Source organism: Pinus tabuliformis, chromosome 9, assembly GCF_031772625.1.
Source record: "Pinus tabuliformis cultivar Carrire ecotype Pingquan chromosome 9, CPIR1, whole genome shotgun sequence".
In the NCBI taxonomy this organism is placed as follows: Eukaryota; Viridiplantae; Streptophyta; class Pinopsida; order Pinales; family Pinaceae; genus Pinus; species Pinus tabuliformis.
Genome location: NC_142307.1, coordinates 79,945,475 through 79,962,947, shown reverse-complemented (window position 1 = coordinate 79,962,947; position 17,473 = coordinate 79,945,475). Strand labels below are relative to the sequence as shown.

The 17,473-nt window shown below is 36.5% G+C and overlaps 1 protein-coding gene across 5 annotated transcripts in view; it reads right to left on the bottom strand.

Annotated features, from left to right (window-relative positions):
- Positions 1 to 719: 719 nt before the first annotated feature.
- The window catches only part of LOC149147201 (mitogen-activated protein kinase kinase kinase YODA-like), a 133,391-nt gene continuing 116,637 nt past the window's right edge, over positions 720 to 17,473 (bottom strand). For 4 of the 5 annotated variants that reach the window (XM_089439100.1, XM_089439099.1, XM_089439098.1 and 1 more), the window contains 7 exons: positions 16,117 to 16,176; positions 15,879 to 15,986; positions 15,451 to 15,690; positions 2,392 to 2,492; positions 1,654 to 2,238; positions 1,326 to 1,529; positions 720 to 1,170 (listed from right to left, as the gene is read on the bottom strand). In XM_089439100.1, coding sequence (XP_089295226.1) covers positions 1,656 to 2,238; positions 2,392 to 2,492; positions 15,451 to 15,690; positions 15,879 to 15,986; positions 16,117 to 16,176 — 1,092 coding nt within the window. In that variant the 3' untranslated portion in view covers positions 720 to 1,170; positions 1,326 to 1,529; positions 1,654 to 1,655. The remainder of the gene's footprint in view (positions 1,171 to 1,325; positions 1,530 to 1,653; positions 2,239 to 2,391; positions 2,493 to 15,450; positions 15,691 to 15,878; positions 15,987 to 16,116; positions 16,177 to 17,473) is intronic. The other variant, XM_089439102.1, reaches the window with a different exon arrangement.

Sequence of the window (17,473 nt, the reverse complement as noted above, 5' to 3'; positions counted from 1 at the left end):
TTCTGTGTACTTTCACCTGAAGTTCATGCATTTAAAACTCTACAACATCGTCAAACAGTTATTTCCCTGCTAAAAAAGGCCTGCCTAAAAAGGATACACAAAAAGGAAAAAATCAATTCAAAAACTTTTAGTTCTAGACCGTGACATGTTAAAGCTGGACAAAATTTATGTCCCTAATCCAATTGCCATAATTACCTGGAAAACTGCAAGATGAACTCCCCAATGAAATTATCAACTGTGCAGAAAATATCATTTCCGAACTGAAAACAGTTTTGAAAGCAGTGCACTACTGAAGTAGCACCAGATTTCGTGGATACATTCTGTTTGCTACCGCAACCTTAACGCCAAAATATCACCGCACCCTGCCTCAGATACAATCCGATGACCTAAATAAATAAAATGAACACTTAAAGATGGCCCCATCAAATGAGCAGCATCAGCCCAGCAAACAGATGTCACGTATTTCTTTTAAAGAGACCCACCATATGACTTGCCCAAATTTCGTCGTTACCTTTAGTATGAGTATACCATATAATGTATCTCCATTCCGACCATATGCATTTGGTGATATATTTTAGCTATATTTACCATGCAAGCATAGGCAGACTTTAGCTCTAAACATTTCAGACAAGCATTTTTTACATAAGAAAATAGCTCTGGCAGACACCAAAAAATATAAAGTACAGAGAAAAAGCAATAACGCTAAAACCATTTCGTCATGAATGTAAAAATGCCCGAGGTAAATTATCAATAAATTAAAATAAATGACTTTTCAGGCAGCCGTTATCCACTTCATTATCTACTGAAATGTAGAAAACTTGATAGAACATTGGACTTCATAGATTATTCTTCAAGACCTACAAATTTGTCGGACATGGTTGTAACTAATAAAGGCCCAGCCAACACTCCTATTGATCGTGCCACTGGTGGCAGCCAAACTTTGGACAATTATATTTCGGCTCCAAGCTTTTCTTAGTAGTGGCCACAAGAAAACAAATGGTTAATCTAAGAAAAGTTGCCTTGTCAACTAACCTCCATTTTTACCAAACAGAACCTTCAAGTATACATTTTTTCTGTCTCTTGCATTGTCTGTGCACTGATTACAAAATAATCGACTTGCAGTCACATATATTAAAACTTGGAACTTATGTGGTGCAAATACGCTCCTTCCTGCAATAAAGCAAGTTGCAAGTTGCCATTAAAAGGTGTCTCCATTCATAATATTTATTAAAAATGTCAAACATGCGTCTAGCTGGAAATCTTCATATACAAAGCAAGATGTCTTTAACAAACGCTCTAGCCAACGGACAAAGAATGAAACTTACATTATGGTAAAGAGAATCATATTGTCAATGCACCCATCCCAATATGAACTACAACAATACAGTGTACTAAATTAAGGTCAGCTCAGAAACAAATCTTGGATATTATTTCACAAGTTTAGTTTAACAATTAATCTACAAATGATCCCCATCAGCCACCGATGTTCCTTGGTCATGCCTTGCTGGAGAAAGCTAAAGCATAACTTCCTGAAAACAACAAATTAGCTCATATTAATAGGAGCCACCTGCCAGAATGATCTCAAACATTAACAAGAGGTCTGGAATCCTAGTGCAAAAAAACTGAGAAACAGAAGTACTTAACATTTTGCACCTTCAATAGTAGTCATGACCACTTGCACGACCAATCATAGGAGAACCAGGTCTAAAATCAATTACAGGAAGTTTGGATGGAATCTTCAGAAGTTGCTGTGACACATGTTCAGCTAAAGCAACTTGACCACCATACTGCCTTTGAAATTCACCATTGCTATCACTTGTTATTCTGCCAAATGCTATCCCTAGAATATCACCATTTGCTGCTATTTGATGATCTCGCAGTCTAGGGGAGCCTTCTGGAGTATGGACTGCCTGTGTTCCAAAGTAAACATCCTGTCTGCAATCATGATAAGGACCATTCAAACATGAGCCATTGATACATGGACCATTAGGTGATCTTGGCATGTTTCCAAAACCTTCATCCACATATGTAGACTGTCTCAGAGCTCCATTTACTTGGAATGGGATGGCACCATGACCTCCAGTCAGAGGAGTTGAAGAACCAGAGTTAACAAGTGGGGTTGATATCGGTGAAGGAGACATCATGCCGCTTCTATGACATGGAGATCGTGGCTGCATTAATGGACTTCCTGAGGGAGATACTGGCAAAGATATGTTCTTCTGTAAATTGGAATGATCACTGCAAGCACAAATAATTTAAGTTTGGAAATTATTCCCAAAACAGAAATACTTCTTTCACATTGACACCCTAATTTCCATATGCAATATAGATGCTGACTTGAAAACAAGTAAATACATGAAGCGAATAATATGGCAAGAACTAGCAACCAACCTTGACGATTGATAGGGAAATTTTCCTTTCGACTGTGTTGCTGCATAGTCTATATCAAGAGAAGAAAGATTCCTCATGTGTCCGACACCTTGCGTGACATTCTGTGTAACACAGGAAACAGAAAATGCAAAACGATATACTCAGATGGTTCAACCAAATAAGCCACAACAGTTGTCACCACAAAATGCTTAAAATGACTTTTCCCTGCTTTTACATCACAAAGATAAGGTTGCTCCAAATTGGAAAAGATGCAAGAAAAGGAGGAATACATCAATGCAATGTACTGGCATTCCATTAGAGCTTTCATTAATGACCTAATTTTGAAAAACTAAGATATTAAATAACAACTCTAAAAACAAAAGATGTCCCGCAAACTGTATTATGTTGAATGAACCACACCATCTACAATTTATCATCCCTTCAATCAACAATAAGATGAACATCAAAAGACTAGTCATGAATATTGAGATTCTCCGTCAGTCCATAGGCAGTAGTCAGATTTGGCCAAGAGTTAAGCACGTCATTATAATTTAGAATTAGAATATCCATCTCATCCATGACGTTACTGGCCCAGGTAAAAATTCGCCGAGTTTCATCCAATATCGGTTGGCATCTAATTACTGTCAGTTGGACACCATTAAAGTTAGCTAACATGTTTAAATAAAAAGGTTTCCAAAATGCATACAAGGGAAATTTCTACCCCCATTCTTCATTACCGCATTTCCCTCAACTTTTGTTAATAATGTCCATTGCTGAATTATGTTGTTTATAACAATAATACAGGATGATGCAGGGAAAATGAGCAGCATCTATGTGTTCCATAATCAATTCTCAAATGTATACCATATTGTACTGTGAAACCCTAATCCCTCGTCAACAAGGTCTTGAATTTATGGTTAAGCAGGGGTGATGATATTTCCCCAATCAAGTCTCAAATTCCCTATAGAAATGTTTCACCCTTCGCGGGCCATCTCACAGTTCACCCATGGAAATGAGCCATTTCAAGCAGTTTAAGCCAGGAGCAAGTCCTGCACAACTTTGGCAGAATAGATACCCCCACCTGTTGTTTCTTAGCCAAGAGATCTTCCTTGAATGTTGTAAGCCAGTCACTAACCTGTAATTTTCCCAGATGGATAGGACATTCTTGCAATGTAAAGTGTTTTTGACACTGGACATGACTGCAATGTTGTGTCATGTGAGAGGTTGGACTATTGAAAGATTGCATCCTTGAAACACAATGTGTGCTCATCTTATCTTGAGTGCAAAAGGTATTCTAAGCTGACTACAAAGAAGACGATATAATAATAATACCCTAGCATAAAGATGACTAAATAAAACAGTACTAGATGTATGAAGTATACATCCCAGTTTTGTAAAACAGATGGCAGAATAGATACCCCCACCTGTTGTTTCTTAGCCAAGAGATCTTCCTTGAATGTTGTAAGCCAGTCACACTAACCTGTAATTTTCCCAGATGGATAGGACATTCTTGCAATGTAAAGTATCATTGACACTGGACATGACTGCAATGTTGTGTCATGTGAGAGGTTGGACTATTGAAAGATTGCATCCTTGAAACACAATGTGTGCTCATCTTATCTTGAGTGCAAAAGGCATTCTAAGCTGACTACAAAGAAGACGATATAATAATAATACCCTAGCATAAAGATGACTAAATAAAACAGTACTAAATGTAGCAAGTATACATCCCAGTTTTGTAAAACAGATGGCAAAGTGCAAACACTCCTTTGGGTGAGTGATACTCCAAAACAAAGATGTCTTGTACCTTGTTGAAAAATGCTGAAGGCTATGGTAATCAAATGCAAAATAGCTAATCGCAGAATTGCTCAAGCATTAACAGAGGTTTAGATATCAAATTGGTTTTAATCACGAGTGTTAGATAGGGGAGTGGACTTTAGTCAGTTATCACATCAACTCATCTTCCAAGAAGACCCACCTGAATGGGGGAGATTGATCAAATCTGTTACCAGCATAGAGCACATTGATTTTTCCTCCCATAGTCCACAACCTGGATTTATGGCATATTTGAAAAACGAGTGACTTTTCAGTTTCCATGTTCCAAGAAAGACCCACAAGAATAGGAGGCAAATTGATAGAATCCACTACTACATTGAATGTACTGAACTTTCCCTCCCATATTCCAACACCTTGCCTTCTGACAATCTTTGAAAATTAGTATTTGCTTTCAAATATTTGCACTCTATATGAAGGATACCCCCATATAAAGACGTCTTGTACCTTATTGAATAATGCTGGAAGGCTAGAATAATCAAATGCAAAATAGCTAATCACTGAATTGTGTTGATTTTTGTGTAGCATCGTGAGGTATTTCCGCATGCCAAGAGGCCTCCTAAGTCGGCCTAGAAAATTCATGGAAATTAAAATAAAATAAATTTTATTTTTGGATTTCCTGCAAGCTCAAAAGGGACAAGTCGGCCCCACCATCAAAGGGTGTGTCCCTTGGGGATAAATGCACCCATTTGACTTGTATATATATACACATGATGTGACACTTCATTTGCCTTTCACTCATCATCTCTCTTATATAAAAGACACTCATGGGAGCAGAAAGATGATGAAATGGCTAAAGTTTGGACTTCGTTTTTGGAACAGATTTCTAAGACATTTTATCGTAAACCTTGCTGAAGATGAATATCTCCTAGAAGAAGAATTGCTTGGTTTTCTCATAAGTTTGGGTTTCACAAGGAAAATTTGCCGTCCCTATTGTGTGTTGCTCTCTTTATGATCTTATTTGTTTCTACTGTTTTTGTTGTATTACTGTTGAGATTTTGTGTATAATTGCTTAATGATATCAGTAGCATAAGAAGAATTAATTGAAGATCATTAGAAGTAATTATCAGATCAGAAAATTGGTTTCTATTGTGTTTATTGTAGAAAAATCAACATGGTATCACAGCAAGGTTAGGAAAAGAGTCACAGCCTAGCAGGAGGAAGAGTTTGGAGCTAAGTTGCACAATACGGGAAACCAAGCACAGGTTTCCAAAACGGCTACATGTATGAAACCTGACCCCGCCCCCCGAAATTTTGGAAATGGAGAACACAATATATATACAAAATTTCGGGGGGGGGGGGGGGGGGGGGTGGTGTCCGGTTTTGTACCCATATCCGTTTTGGAAACTTGTATATATATATAGATATTGCACGGCGACCTGTCCCCACCAAAATTCATGGCGTTTCCTTAAACCTAACGATCCGAATACTTTGGAACTCATCGGAAACTTTCCCAATTGGTTGGGGACTCCATCGGGGATTGAGGACTTCCACGCCATCCCTTGACAATTCGATGACTTTTCGGGGGACTTAAGGACATCCCCCAATATCATGCACATTAAACCTAAAAAAAAAAATTGAAAACGTAAGTTCTAAACTTTAAGGTCAAAAAATTAAAAAACAAATTTTGAAACCTAAACCCTATCACAACATAAACCTATTGACTAAACTAAACCTATCGCATATTACACGCTACACTAAACTTATATTGCAAGTGTTCTTTTTGCAATCCCTTGAGTCCGTTGACCTCATCACGGGCTGCATCAAGTTCTTCTTGCTTTTGAGCAGATCTTCTTGAAACCATCTTTTCAAGATATCCCTTCTTTTTTCTACTTCCTCAACTTGTAGCTTGAGAAGAGTGGTCTTCTCTACTTCTTTGTTGAGAACCTGTATATGTTCCTTCTGCTCCTCATTTTCAATCCTGAGCCTGCTTAGTTCAACTGAATAGGTTTCCAATTCCTTTTGCTTTTGGTCAAATGTAGATATGTATATTTGATCAAATTCCTTCCTTTCAATTTCTGCTTCTTTCATCTGTTGTTTGAGCCTACTAATCTCTGCAAAGGTTGTGTCGAGTTCTTGTTGCTTTTGTTGGATTTCTCTCTTGAGTTCTTGTGTCTCTGTATTCTTGACTTCTTCCAATTGAGTTCTAAGACTGCTAATCATCTTCTCAGACTCTTCATTTTCCTTGATGAGTTCTTTTGTTGTCTTCAATTCTGCTTCCAAAAGTCTTGTCTTTTCCTTTTGACTTTTGAGTTCCTTTATCACCTTGATCACTTGATTTTGAAACTCTGTCTTACTCATTTCTCCAATTTCTTCATCATAATCATAAGGATCCGAATTTTCAATAACATCTTGACCTAATTGCTTTGTTGAATAGAGATTATGAAGCTTTTCCCAAAGAGCTTTAGCTGTTGAACATTGACCAACTTTTGTTTTCACAGAATTTGGCAAAACATTGAAAATTACATTCATGGCCTTTGAATTGTACCCTTTAGCTTCGTCGGTAGATGTGTCTCTAGAAACAATTGATTCCCATACTCCATGTGCCTGCAAATGTACTTCCATCTTGGATTCCCATATCCAGTAATTATCTGCATCAAAATCAGGGGTTGGTACACAATACTCACTTTCTTCAAATTTTGTTGTACCTAACTTTGAAATCCTTGCAAGTTGCTTCTTTGACTTTCCCATCTCTATGCTCTAAAAATTGCCTTCCAGTGGTTAAGTTGTTACTGAAGGAACCAAGATCTGATACCACTTGTTGGAAATACTGAGAGGGGGGTGAATCAGTGTTTCTTAGCAATTAGCATTTTTAATCTTTTTCAGAGCATTAGTTAATCTTCAATTATTACTATGGTTCTTCAAATCATCATAAACAATAATCAACAGTAGACAACACCATACAACAATGCAGAAAAATAAAACAGAGTACATATTTTTAGGTGGAAACCCCCCTCTGAATCAAAAACCACCGAATGCTTCTTTAGTAATTGTCTTCTCCCTGTTCAAATAAAATTGATTACATCAAGATTTCAGCTACAACTGAGGGAGGCATCAACCCCCTAATTCACAGGCTACAACCTGTAGGATGTTACTAGACCCTAATATCCTATTGCAACTAGAATGATGCCCCAACGCCCTGCAGATCAGGCCACAACCTGATGAGTGCAACAACACTCTATTTACTAGCTATTGTCGGAAAGGATGCTTCGCTGCTTTGTTAGTTTATCAGCCACAACTGAATGGATGCCACAATGCCCCATGCAAGCCACAACTTGCCTTATCACCACCCTGCCACCCTGAAGTGTTCTCAGGGCACAACCTGAAGGTGACTCCAATCACCTACCTTGCACCACCCTGCCACCCTAACGAGCTAGAAGACCATGTTTCACAATTTTCACATTGGATCCCCCTACACTCTAAATCAATATAAGAATGTTGTAATGAAGATAATGCGTACCCTGTCAAATCTTGGTAGCCACTAACCATTGTACAATCCTGCTCAAGCTGACCACTACACAATACTACACATCAAGGCCTTACTGCTAATGTTGCCAAGTCAACTAACCACTGCACACGCTAACCACTACACAACCTATCATCATTGATTATTGCCACTGCTCAACTGCACATCACTGTCACTACTCAACTGAACATGAATAGATGAGCATTCACGACCTCACAAACTAGCTACCAACTGCACGTCACTGCATTGCACTGCTTACGAATGAATAAGCATCAAAGCTCATATGCAGGCAACCCACATCCATATACCAAACTGCTTGTACCGGTCACTAAAGTGTGATGATGGCCCAAAGCAAGGTGCCTCAGGTCATCCCTATGACCTGCTCGCAATGCTCTCAAACTTTGCCCAAGGAGGGCTACCTGCATATGTCTTATTGTAGTTACTCAGATAGTCAATGTGCCATCATCATTTATTGCTATCATACCAGGTAGATCAGTGTCAAATAGGAATTGTCATGTCAATGGTTTGTATCTAGCTGTTGTGGACTGAAAGTGAAACAATATATATGTACTCCTACTATCACAATTGTCATGTCTTTATAGAAAGCAACAGTTAACTATACATATATCTTGGATAGCCAATTAAATCACTGAGGTCGTTGAAAGTACACATTATCACAGACAATTCAATCAGGTTACTGTATTATTGTTACAATCCTTAATTCATCATAATGAATGGCATAGTTACACTACTAAATCATATGAACAATAGCACTGCTGCCATCACATCAAGTCAAGTCAAAGAGTTATGTCAAGTCATGTCACTGTTTTCACTATTACACTAGGATTGTCACAGAGATGTCTATATGTCAACAAAGTCTAGTCATCAAAAGTCATTATCATCTTTACAATCTCAGTGTTTTGTATTGTCACAGGGTCACATGAGGCAAGTGTTATGGCATAATGATTATTTGTTATTTTACTTTGTTTCAGAATTGCAATGAGAGGTTTGTCAACAAGATGCTAAATCAATCATTGGTGATTCCTGAGGTTACTCGTTGATATACAAAGAGATTATTGTCAGTGTCTTAAGGTGAAATTCAATGTCATATATTGACAAGAAGACATCTGACTAAGGTGTCTTTACATTCATATTTTTGTCAACGATAAAGTAGGTGCCAATGCAATACTAACATACATCCAAAGGTCCAAAAAGAAAGGGAGACTGACTAATGTGCAAATGAAGACCTATTCCAAACTTCAAGTCTTTTACTACATACCTATGACATTTTGTTGGTTTGTAATTTCAGTGCATAATCATGTCACAGTTGTGTCATGTAATGGTCGTCATCCACCTGCAAAAACAGTTTACCCAAGCAAATCGAAAAGGCCAGAAGGAAAACCTGTGATGAATGCACTAAAAAAGTTTTGTGCCCTAATGAGGACCTACTCAATGCCCAGTCGAATCACTAAATTTCAAAAACAGAAATGATATGGCTACTCCTTCAAGGATAAGTGAAACCATCACAAGATACAAAAAAATTGCAATGCGGAACCCTACTCTAAATCAACCTTCGTTGGTCTGCAATTTTGACCTTAAATTTCAGAATTTGAGTGGTATTTGTGTCATGGCTATGTTGTTTAAGGACCGCACCTCCAGTTGTATTTAAAAACTAACTCAAGTAAATCCAAAACAGAAGAATATGCAATTCACTGACCTGTAACAAGACTGCACTTAATCATTAAAATATTTCGTTGTTGTTTTGGAGATATTTCACTCTTAAACCTTCGCTCTTTTTGCAATACCCTTTAACAAGAACAAACCTTCAAAAAACACCACCCAAACATGTGACAAACAAACCAAACTCACTGAGATTTCTTCATCAAAAAACACCACCCAAACATGTGACAAACAAACCAAACTCACTGAGATTTCTTCGTTGGTTTCCTCAGGGGTCTAAATATCATGCGTTGAAGTTATTGCTTTTGGAGGAGTGATTTAAAGCTTAAAAGGGAGAGCGTACCTGTGAAACACCTTTCCCAGAAAATTCAAGTAAAAGACAAGAGAAACAAGCCCTAGCCGTCTTCTGAAATTCGTTATTCTACCTCAGGAATTTGAACTATTTCAGAGCATAAAGGCATAAGATATGTTGAACTATGATATGTGAGGTAAGGTATAATGTCTCCTTTTTATAGACGTAGGTGTGGGCTAAGAAGGGCTTCATTGAAATGAACGTTGGTGACTGGGAGAGGTTCCATAAGGAATTAAATTATTAGAAATTAATTATTTCATGTGTTGTGTGTTAAGTAAGGAAAGCCATGAACCTTATGAGTGATAAAGGCTATGAGTCTTATGAGTAAAAGATATTAGCCTTTACAATATGAGGGATACCTTTTATGAAAGAAAATAATTTAATACTCTTCCTAAGATTCCTTAAGGTATGGTTAATTTATTTTATAAGTACTATAAATTTGTTTGTTTATGCCCTAAGAAATTTGTACACTAACCCTCTTTGGTGTGTTTTGTAGGTGACACATGAGTGTATTAAGTCAATGATTGATTTATTGTCTTTGGTTTTGAAGTTATGTAACTTATATGGGGTGAGATTACAGTGATAAACAATGTCATATGTTGAGAACTGTAGGAGGAGGTGTCATGTCACTACCCCTTGGGGTTTTAGCCCAGAAACTGGGGTTACTAACTTCAATTGTGAATATCTCTCAAACCAAGAGGCCTCTCGGGGCGCACCACATATCAACAAAAACAACATCTTTTTGAGGAGAATCTAATGACATAGATCTCTGACCCAAACTCAATGATTTGACCTACCAAAAACCCTCGACAAAGTCGGGGCACATCCTCAGTCCAGGGAACCCAAACCCTAGGACTTGGGTTTTTAACCATCCAACAATATAGCTGCCATCTTGATGTAATCCGACAATTACTAAGAAGCATTCATTAACCATTTGACATCAATGACTGGTGTTTTTGGTCAAAGTCAAACCCAATCAACTCCATGGGTTGACATCAATGACAACACCATCCAACAAGATCAACGTTTGAGATTAAAACATAATCACTAAAGTAAGTTACTTTATTTGTCCAAAGTTTCTTTAGCTCAATTGGCCAACATAATAATTTTCCTGAGTTGAACTTAAGCCAAGTTACATTAGCAGCTTTCTTATAATTGAGCAAGTGTTCTAAGGAGATCTGTGGGTGACTTCTGTACGCCTAGACACTTAAGCCTGTGCAGAAGTACCTGCCCAACCTACAAACAACAACACTTTGCATAAGAGTATTTGTATGCTAGTTTAGAGTCAGATGTGTAAAGGAAACATCTTTCTCATGTTTGACTAGAAAAGCATGATTAACATTCCAAATAAAACCTTGACCTTGAGACAATATGTCTGCTACCAGTATGAACTTTTTTAGACTAGCTTGCACCCAAACTGTTTGACAAAAGGTTTTTAGAAGTTTTGTAAGATTTGTATAACTATTTTGATGATATTGATAGAATAATGATTTATAGTTAGCTTGGCAAGTGTTGGTAGTCTGGGAATTACATATTCATTATCCTAGAAATAAATTTCGAAAGTTAAATCCGAAATCTTACACTTGCTGCCACCTTTTGACTATGCTGCGTAAGGTTTTGTGAAAAAAGTTTGGTGAAATGCACAATTGAACCTTTTCTTTACATGGAAACCAGACATTCTATCATAGAGCTCTGTAGAAAACTTAGATTCATTTCCTGGACAGCTGAGACAAGAGGCAACCCGCACCACCTTTGGTTCATTACACTAAGAAATTGTTACTGTCATGTTCACATATCTTCTTGCAGAGGGAAAGATTGCATTCCATTCATTTCCAAAATAGCGAATTGTAAGAGGTTTTAAATCTGATGTTTCACAAATTGTAAAAGCGCACCTATGATGCGAATTTGTATGGTGATTGCGAAACTAAATTGCAAACATACAATTTTGTTCTTTGATCTGAGCATTATTCCCAATTTTTTCTATTTGAAATGCAGATGCCAGAGTTTAGAAATTCCCTATTATGACATCTGTAGTTGCCTGTTCTGGCCTTGTTTAGTCTGAGTGCCCTTCTGCTGAAAATTTTGTGCTCTCAAGCACTTATACCCCTGGCTGGAATCTAGAATTGCTCTGGCTATCAGCATTGCATGAATGCATAGGTTGTTTAGTTTCTTTTGTTCCCTCTTAAAAGAAAAGGAAGAATATTTCCCTTCTGCATGCACAGACGCAAAGCAGAGAAACAACCATCCTTTTTGTGACTGGAACCCTTTTCTCCTACTGTTGGATCCTTTGCAGAGAAAACTCCCTTCAGGTGACTTACAATCACCAGAAAAAAATGTAGACAAAGTAGGATCCTAGGCGACAGTGGGTCTCTTCCCTCGCTTGTTCCCCTCAGTTTGCTACAAACATCGACCTTTCCTACCCAAACATCATGAATTGGGTGGTAACCAAGGTTTCATGAAACGGGGAAACAGGTACAAGTTTCCGAAATGGGCACGGGTACGAAACATGACCCCCTGAAATTTTGAAAACGGGGAAACGCGAATATATATATATATATATGTGTGTGTGTGTGTGTGTGTGCAACCATAAAGCATATATGATACATTCTAATTTATTACACTATGATAAAATTGTCAATTGTCAATGCATAAACTATAGGTCTCTAAATTTACATCACATTTACTCATGAATGATCACATAATGAAAATAGAAATATCCAAAATCAGCCACGAGAAATTTCTAATTTCTTGTCTCATGCCTGATTGGGAGTCTCCTCCTACATAGTCGAACGACCTTAGTGCTCTTGACTAAATACAACTTTCATACCCTAGTACCCTACATGTTCTTGATTATTGGGAGTCTCCCCTGCATAGAGGGCTTGGTTCTCTTGATTAAATACAAGTTCCATACCCTAGTACACGATAAAATCCAATGGAAACATTGCAATCCCCCAATCCTGAAAAACAGATAAGTCTGCTGGATTTTGAGTGAGATCTAAAATTCTACTTTCTCCATAAGAAATCCAATGAGAGGGCGAAACCACTCTCAAACATCCTGAGTCATTTCATGGTAATGTTAAAAATTTCAGAATTTAACATTACCATGAATTGTATATGCCTCAAACTTTGATGAACTGCATATCAACACTAGGGAAAAAGTTCACTTTTATAACTTTAGACAGGCATCTAGAAGCAACTAGAAGGCATTAGAAAAACCTAATTAAAAATTAGAAGACAAATTAATAAAAAATAAATAAATAAATAATCAAGTTGCATGTGGAAACGGTGTCGTACGGCCCAGAAACGCATTTCCAGTCGTACTGGCCACGTTTCCACCTCGAGAAACGTGCCAGTACGGCCAGAAACGTGTTTCTGGGTCGTACCGTATGCGTTTCCGCGTTTCGTTTCCGTTTCCGTACGGAAACTCCTCCCTTGCCAACGTTTCCTGCAACTTAGGCGATAACACACCTCATCCAGGGCAACTTCAACCCTGGTGAGAACATATCACAAACCTTGCTTGAATAAACCAGTCACTATAAGTGTAGAACCAGACTATTTTCTATTTAGTTTAATGTGTCTACATGCACAGACACAAAGCACAGAAACAACCATCCTTTTTGTGGCTGGAACCCTTTTCTCCTACTATTGGATCCTTTGCTGAGAAGCCTCCCTTTAGGTGACATACAATTGCCTAAAAATGGGGAAGCGAGATCCTAGGTGACTATGTCTCTTCCCTCCCTCATTTCCCTCAGTTTGCTACAAATGTTAACCTTACTTGCCCAAACGTGATGAATCAGGTGGTAACACACCTCATCCAGGGCAAATTGAACCCTAGTGAGAACATATCACCAACCTCGCTTGAATAAACCAATCACTATAAGAGTAGAACCAAACCATTTTCTAAACAGTTCAATGAGTGTGCAAACAGTAGATATCTTGTCTTCGAGCTATGTTACCAGATCCGCGGGGGCAAGTTGCGAAAACACAGATCCTTGGATCTGAAACGAATTCGAATACGGATCTGTCTGGATACGTGTGAGATCCGCCAAGAAACAATTCTAAATATTCTGGGAAAATAATAATGCATATAGGAGCCATTTCCCATCTCGACCGCAGATCCCGTGGCTTCGGAAGCATATTTGGCAACAACAAACTTTGTAACGTGCATCGCTAATTCACTGTTCCATTCTTTGCGTTTTGGCATTTGTTTTAGAAAATTTTACAGCTCTGTTTTGCCATCTTCTAAAACGAAATCCTCATTTCCTCATCGCCCATTATAGTAACACTCGCGGCATGGTGATTGTAAAATAATTATAATCCTCATCGCCCATTAAATTTAAAATAAAATAATGTAAACCAAAAACTATAATATTTAAAACGTTATTTAATTATAATATAAATGTAGGCGAACAATAATAATATAGATTTTAAAAGACTGTGAACTGCCAACCTCATAGTATTATAAAAATAATACTATTTTATAAATTTTGACATAGCAATTAAAATTTAAGAAATGATTATAAAGTTTAATTATTGAATTATAATATAAATGAAAAAAACAATAAAAATTATAATGATTATTGGTCGGGTGTGATGCGGCTATGCCCGAACGTGTCATCGCAACCTGCCCATGGTAATCCCATGGTAATTAAAAATACTTCCCACCCTTTACATTTATTTTACAATTTACATCACCACTCAAGTGGTCCCTTTTTCTCTTTGGTTAAAATTTTATTAGTAAATTTTTATTGCCATAACCCTAAAAATACATATAAAATTTCTATAATTTTTAATAAGTGGCCAATCTCTATAATATTTAATATACAATTAAATATGATATAAGACATTTAAAGATGATTATATTATAAACTATTAACCATAAATAATAATAATACTAAATTAAACTATAAACTAAATTATAAAATAGTTTAAATTGTGTAGTTTCAAAAGTGTAAATTAAGAAATATTTTTAACCATTATACCTAAATTAAATTATTTTAAGTCATTGTTTGTTTTTCTATATTATTTTTTATGTTTAGTCTTCAAGAATGTTGTTCTATATTACTTTTATCATTTTATTTTATTTTATTTTATTGGTCACAATCATGTGTTTAGATTTATAAATTATTTAATGATTTCATTTCAGTGATAATGTTGTTATTCATGAATGGTTTTTTATTTTGAACTTCGAATATGGTTTTAACTTTTTTAAAATTTCAAAAATATTATTATATATTTTTGTACTTGACGTATCTTTGCCGTATCTAGATCCTGACTTTTCAAAAATTTGGCGGATCCATATCCGAATCTGTTTCTGTATCGGATCGTTACCATATCCTGGTAACATAGTCTTAGAGTAAGAATTTATAGGCAAATCTAATATGATTTCTTTTTTATTCGCAAGGATGATAAAATGGGAATGAACTTGGATAGGAGTGTCACATCAAGACCAGTATACAGTTGAAGTATTATAAACTGATGCAGAAACAATGCATATGAATTTAACCAACTCGAACAAATTGCACTTAAAGTCAACCAGTGATCCACACTAGAAAGAAAGTTTGATTTGACATACTAACCTCAACCCCTTCATAGATTAGAAAATATAGAATGTGTAACCAAGCAAAGATGAGAAAGCATACATGCATTGAAGACACTCAAAATATGAATGGGGGCAGAGTAATAAAAAACTGGAGCCACTACTATTCTCTAAAAAGCATCCAAATGTCAATCAAAATATGAACCCTACCATAGAGCGATCAGCATTACTTGTCAAAGGCAACACATCATCACTTTGTGTTGTAACATCCAATTTTACATATGGTGCTGCATCTTTTACAAAAGGGTGTTCTAAAAGTTGCGCAGCTGCAGGACGATTTGCTGGATCGCGTTGCAAGCAAAGTCTCACAAATTCCTTTCCATCATCCGAAAGAGAGTCGGGAATAGAGGGAAGCTCCTTACTATTCCCAATTTTGAACATTGCAGCAATCTGAAGTTTTAAAATTATTATCAATCTAAAAAAAGAGAATGCACTTAATCCCAAAAAAAATGTTAGAATTAAAAAGAAAATATTAAGAATAGATTTGCTTGCAATACCATAAGCTTCCATACCAAATCTTCCAGACATGACATTTCATTATCTCTGAAATCTTAAGAAAGATTTATCAAGCAGCTTACCCCCTCATACTCACTCCAAGGTGGCTTTGTGGTAGCCATCTCTAGAACTGTACAGCCAAGACTCCAAATGTCCACAGCCAGATTATATCCATTTGAACTCCTGATGACCTGAAACAATCAATTAGAGAGGATGGAGACCACATTAAACAAGCCTCATTACAATAATAAGCAAAGTCTAGAACCATTTCCGATGGCCACCCAATAATATAGGAAGAGTGAACAGTGACTTATTCAATACCTCAGGAGCCATCCAATATGGACTTCCTTTGAATGACAAAGGGCAGGCCTGTGCAGTGATCTGGAAACATGAAAAGGTTGTAGGTTAGTTTTCTGATTAGAATCTCATGAAACTACTAATTTCCATTTCCTACAGTCACACTCGCTAAATCATGTTTTCAAATCTTAAGTTCAAACAGAAAGAAAGAAAAGATGTTCCTCTTGGTCCATCCTTCGTGGATGTTACCCGAAGATAACAAGAAATATTGTTGATGGCTTTAAGAGCTTCACGTATGCACATTATAGGATGTTATGACGGATTGAACAGAATAAAGGAACAGGTTTCAGATGCCAAAAAGTATAAGGTGAAAAAAGATGAAGAATGTAAAGTAAAAAAGAAGATACAACTCTAATAGAAAAATTACATCCACATGGTTGAAAAACATAAAAAGAATGTTGAGAGATATAAAGAACCACAGCAAAATATTTAAACTGTCCAAAAATGAAAAGGCAAAAAAACGATCAAAGGTAAATTAATAAAAGAAAACCAATAAACAAAAACAAATAAAAAGAAAAAAAAAAATATATATATATATATAGTTTAAGAAAGAAAACTAAAATTGTAGAAATATTTTGAGCAAAAAGTAAGGGATGTATCTTTTAAATTCATCTTCCATATTTCTACTATATAGAACATTTACTTACTGAAATAAAATACAGACTGTAGGAAATTTACAGGGTAAGTTCCTCAGACAGAACACCAAAGGACACCGCTCACAACCAGATCGCAGATCAATACACCAATATTTTTGACGTGGTTAAAACCCTCAAAGAGGGAAACAGTCCACGGCCTGAGCCAACGCGGACACTTCAGGCAATTTATTAATAAAAGAATGAAAATTTACATATGCTTCTCTCATGCACGGATTACCCTACAAATGACCCTCCATGCGCTTTAAATAGAAATCATGGACCAATCGGGTTTCAAGCCACGGATCAAGTGTCGGTAATACCGAGGAGAGAATGAACCGTCGGATCACTACATATCGTGACCGTCGGATTGTAAGTTACAAAATGTACAACGGTAAAGAAACACACTTTACCTAACTCTATACTAGACCAAGTTGTACTTAACTATTTCCTATGTGTCGGAATATCCTAACACCAACACGTCTTCTATATTTCTTCTACTATTAGAACATTTACTTACCAAAATAAATATAGACCAATACGTCTTCTATATTTCTTCTACTATATAGAACATTTACTTACTGAAATAAGTATAGACCAACATCAAACTAATGCTGATACATCTTTTCCTAAATTATGAGTTTGAAATTAATAAATATCAAACAATAAGAACACTATTGCAATGATCA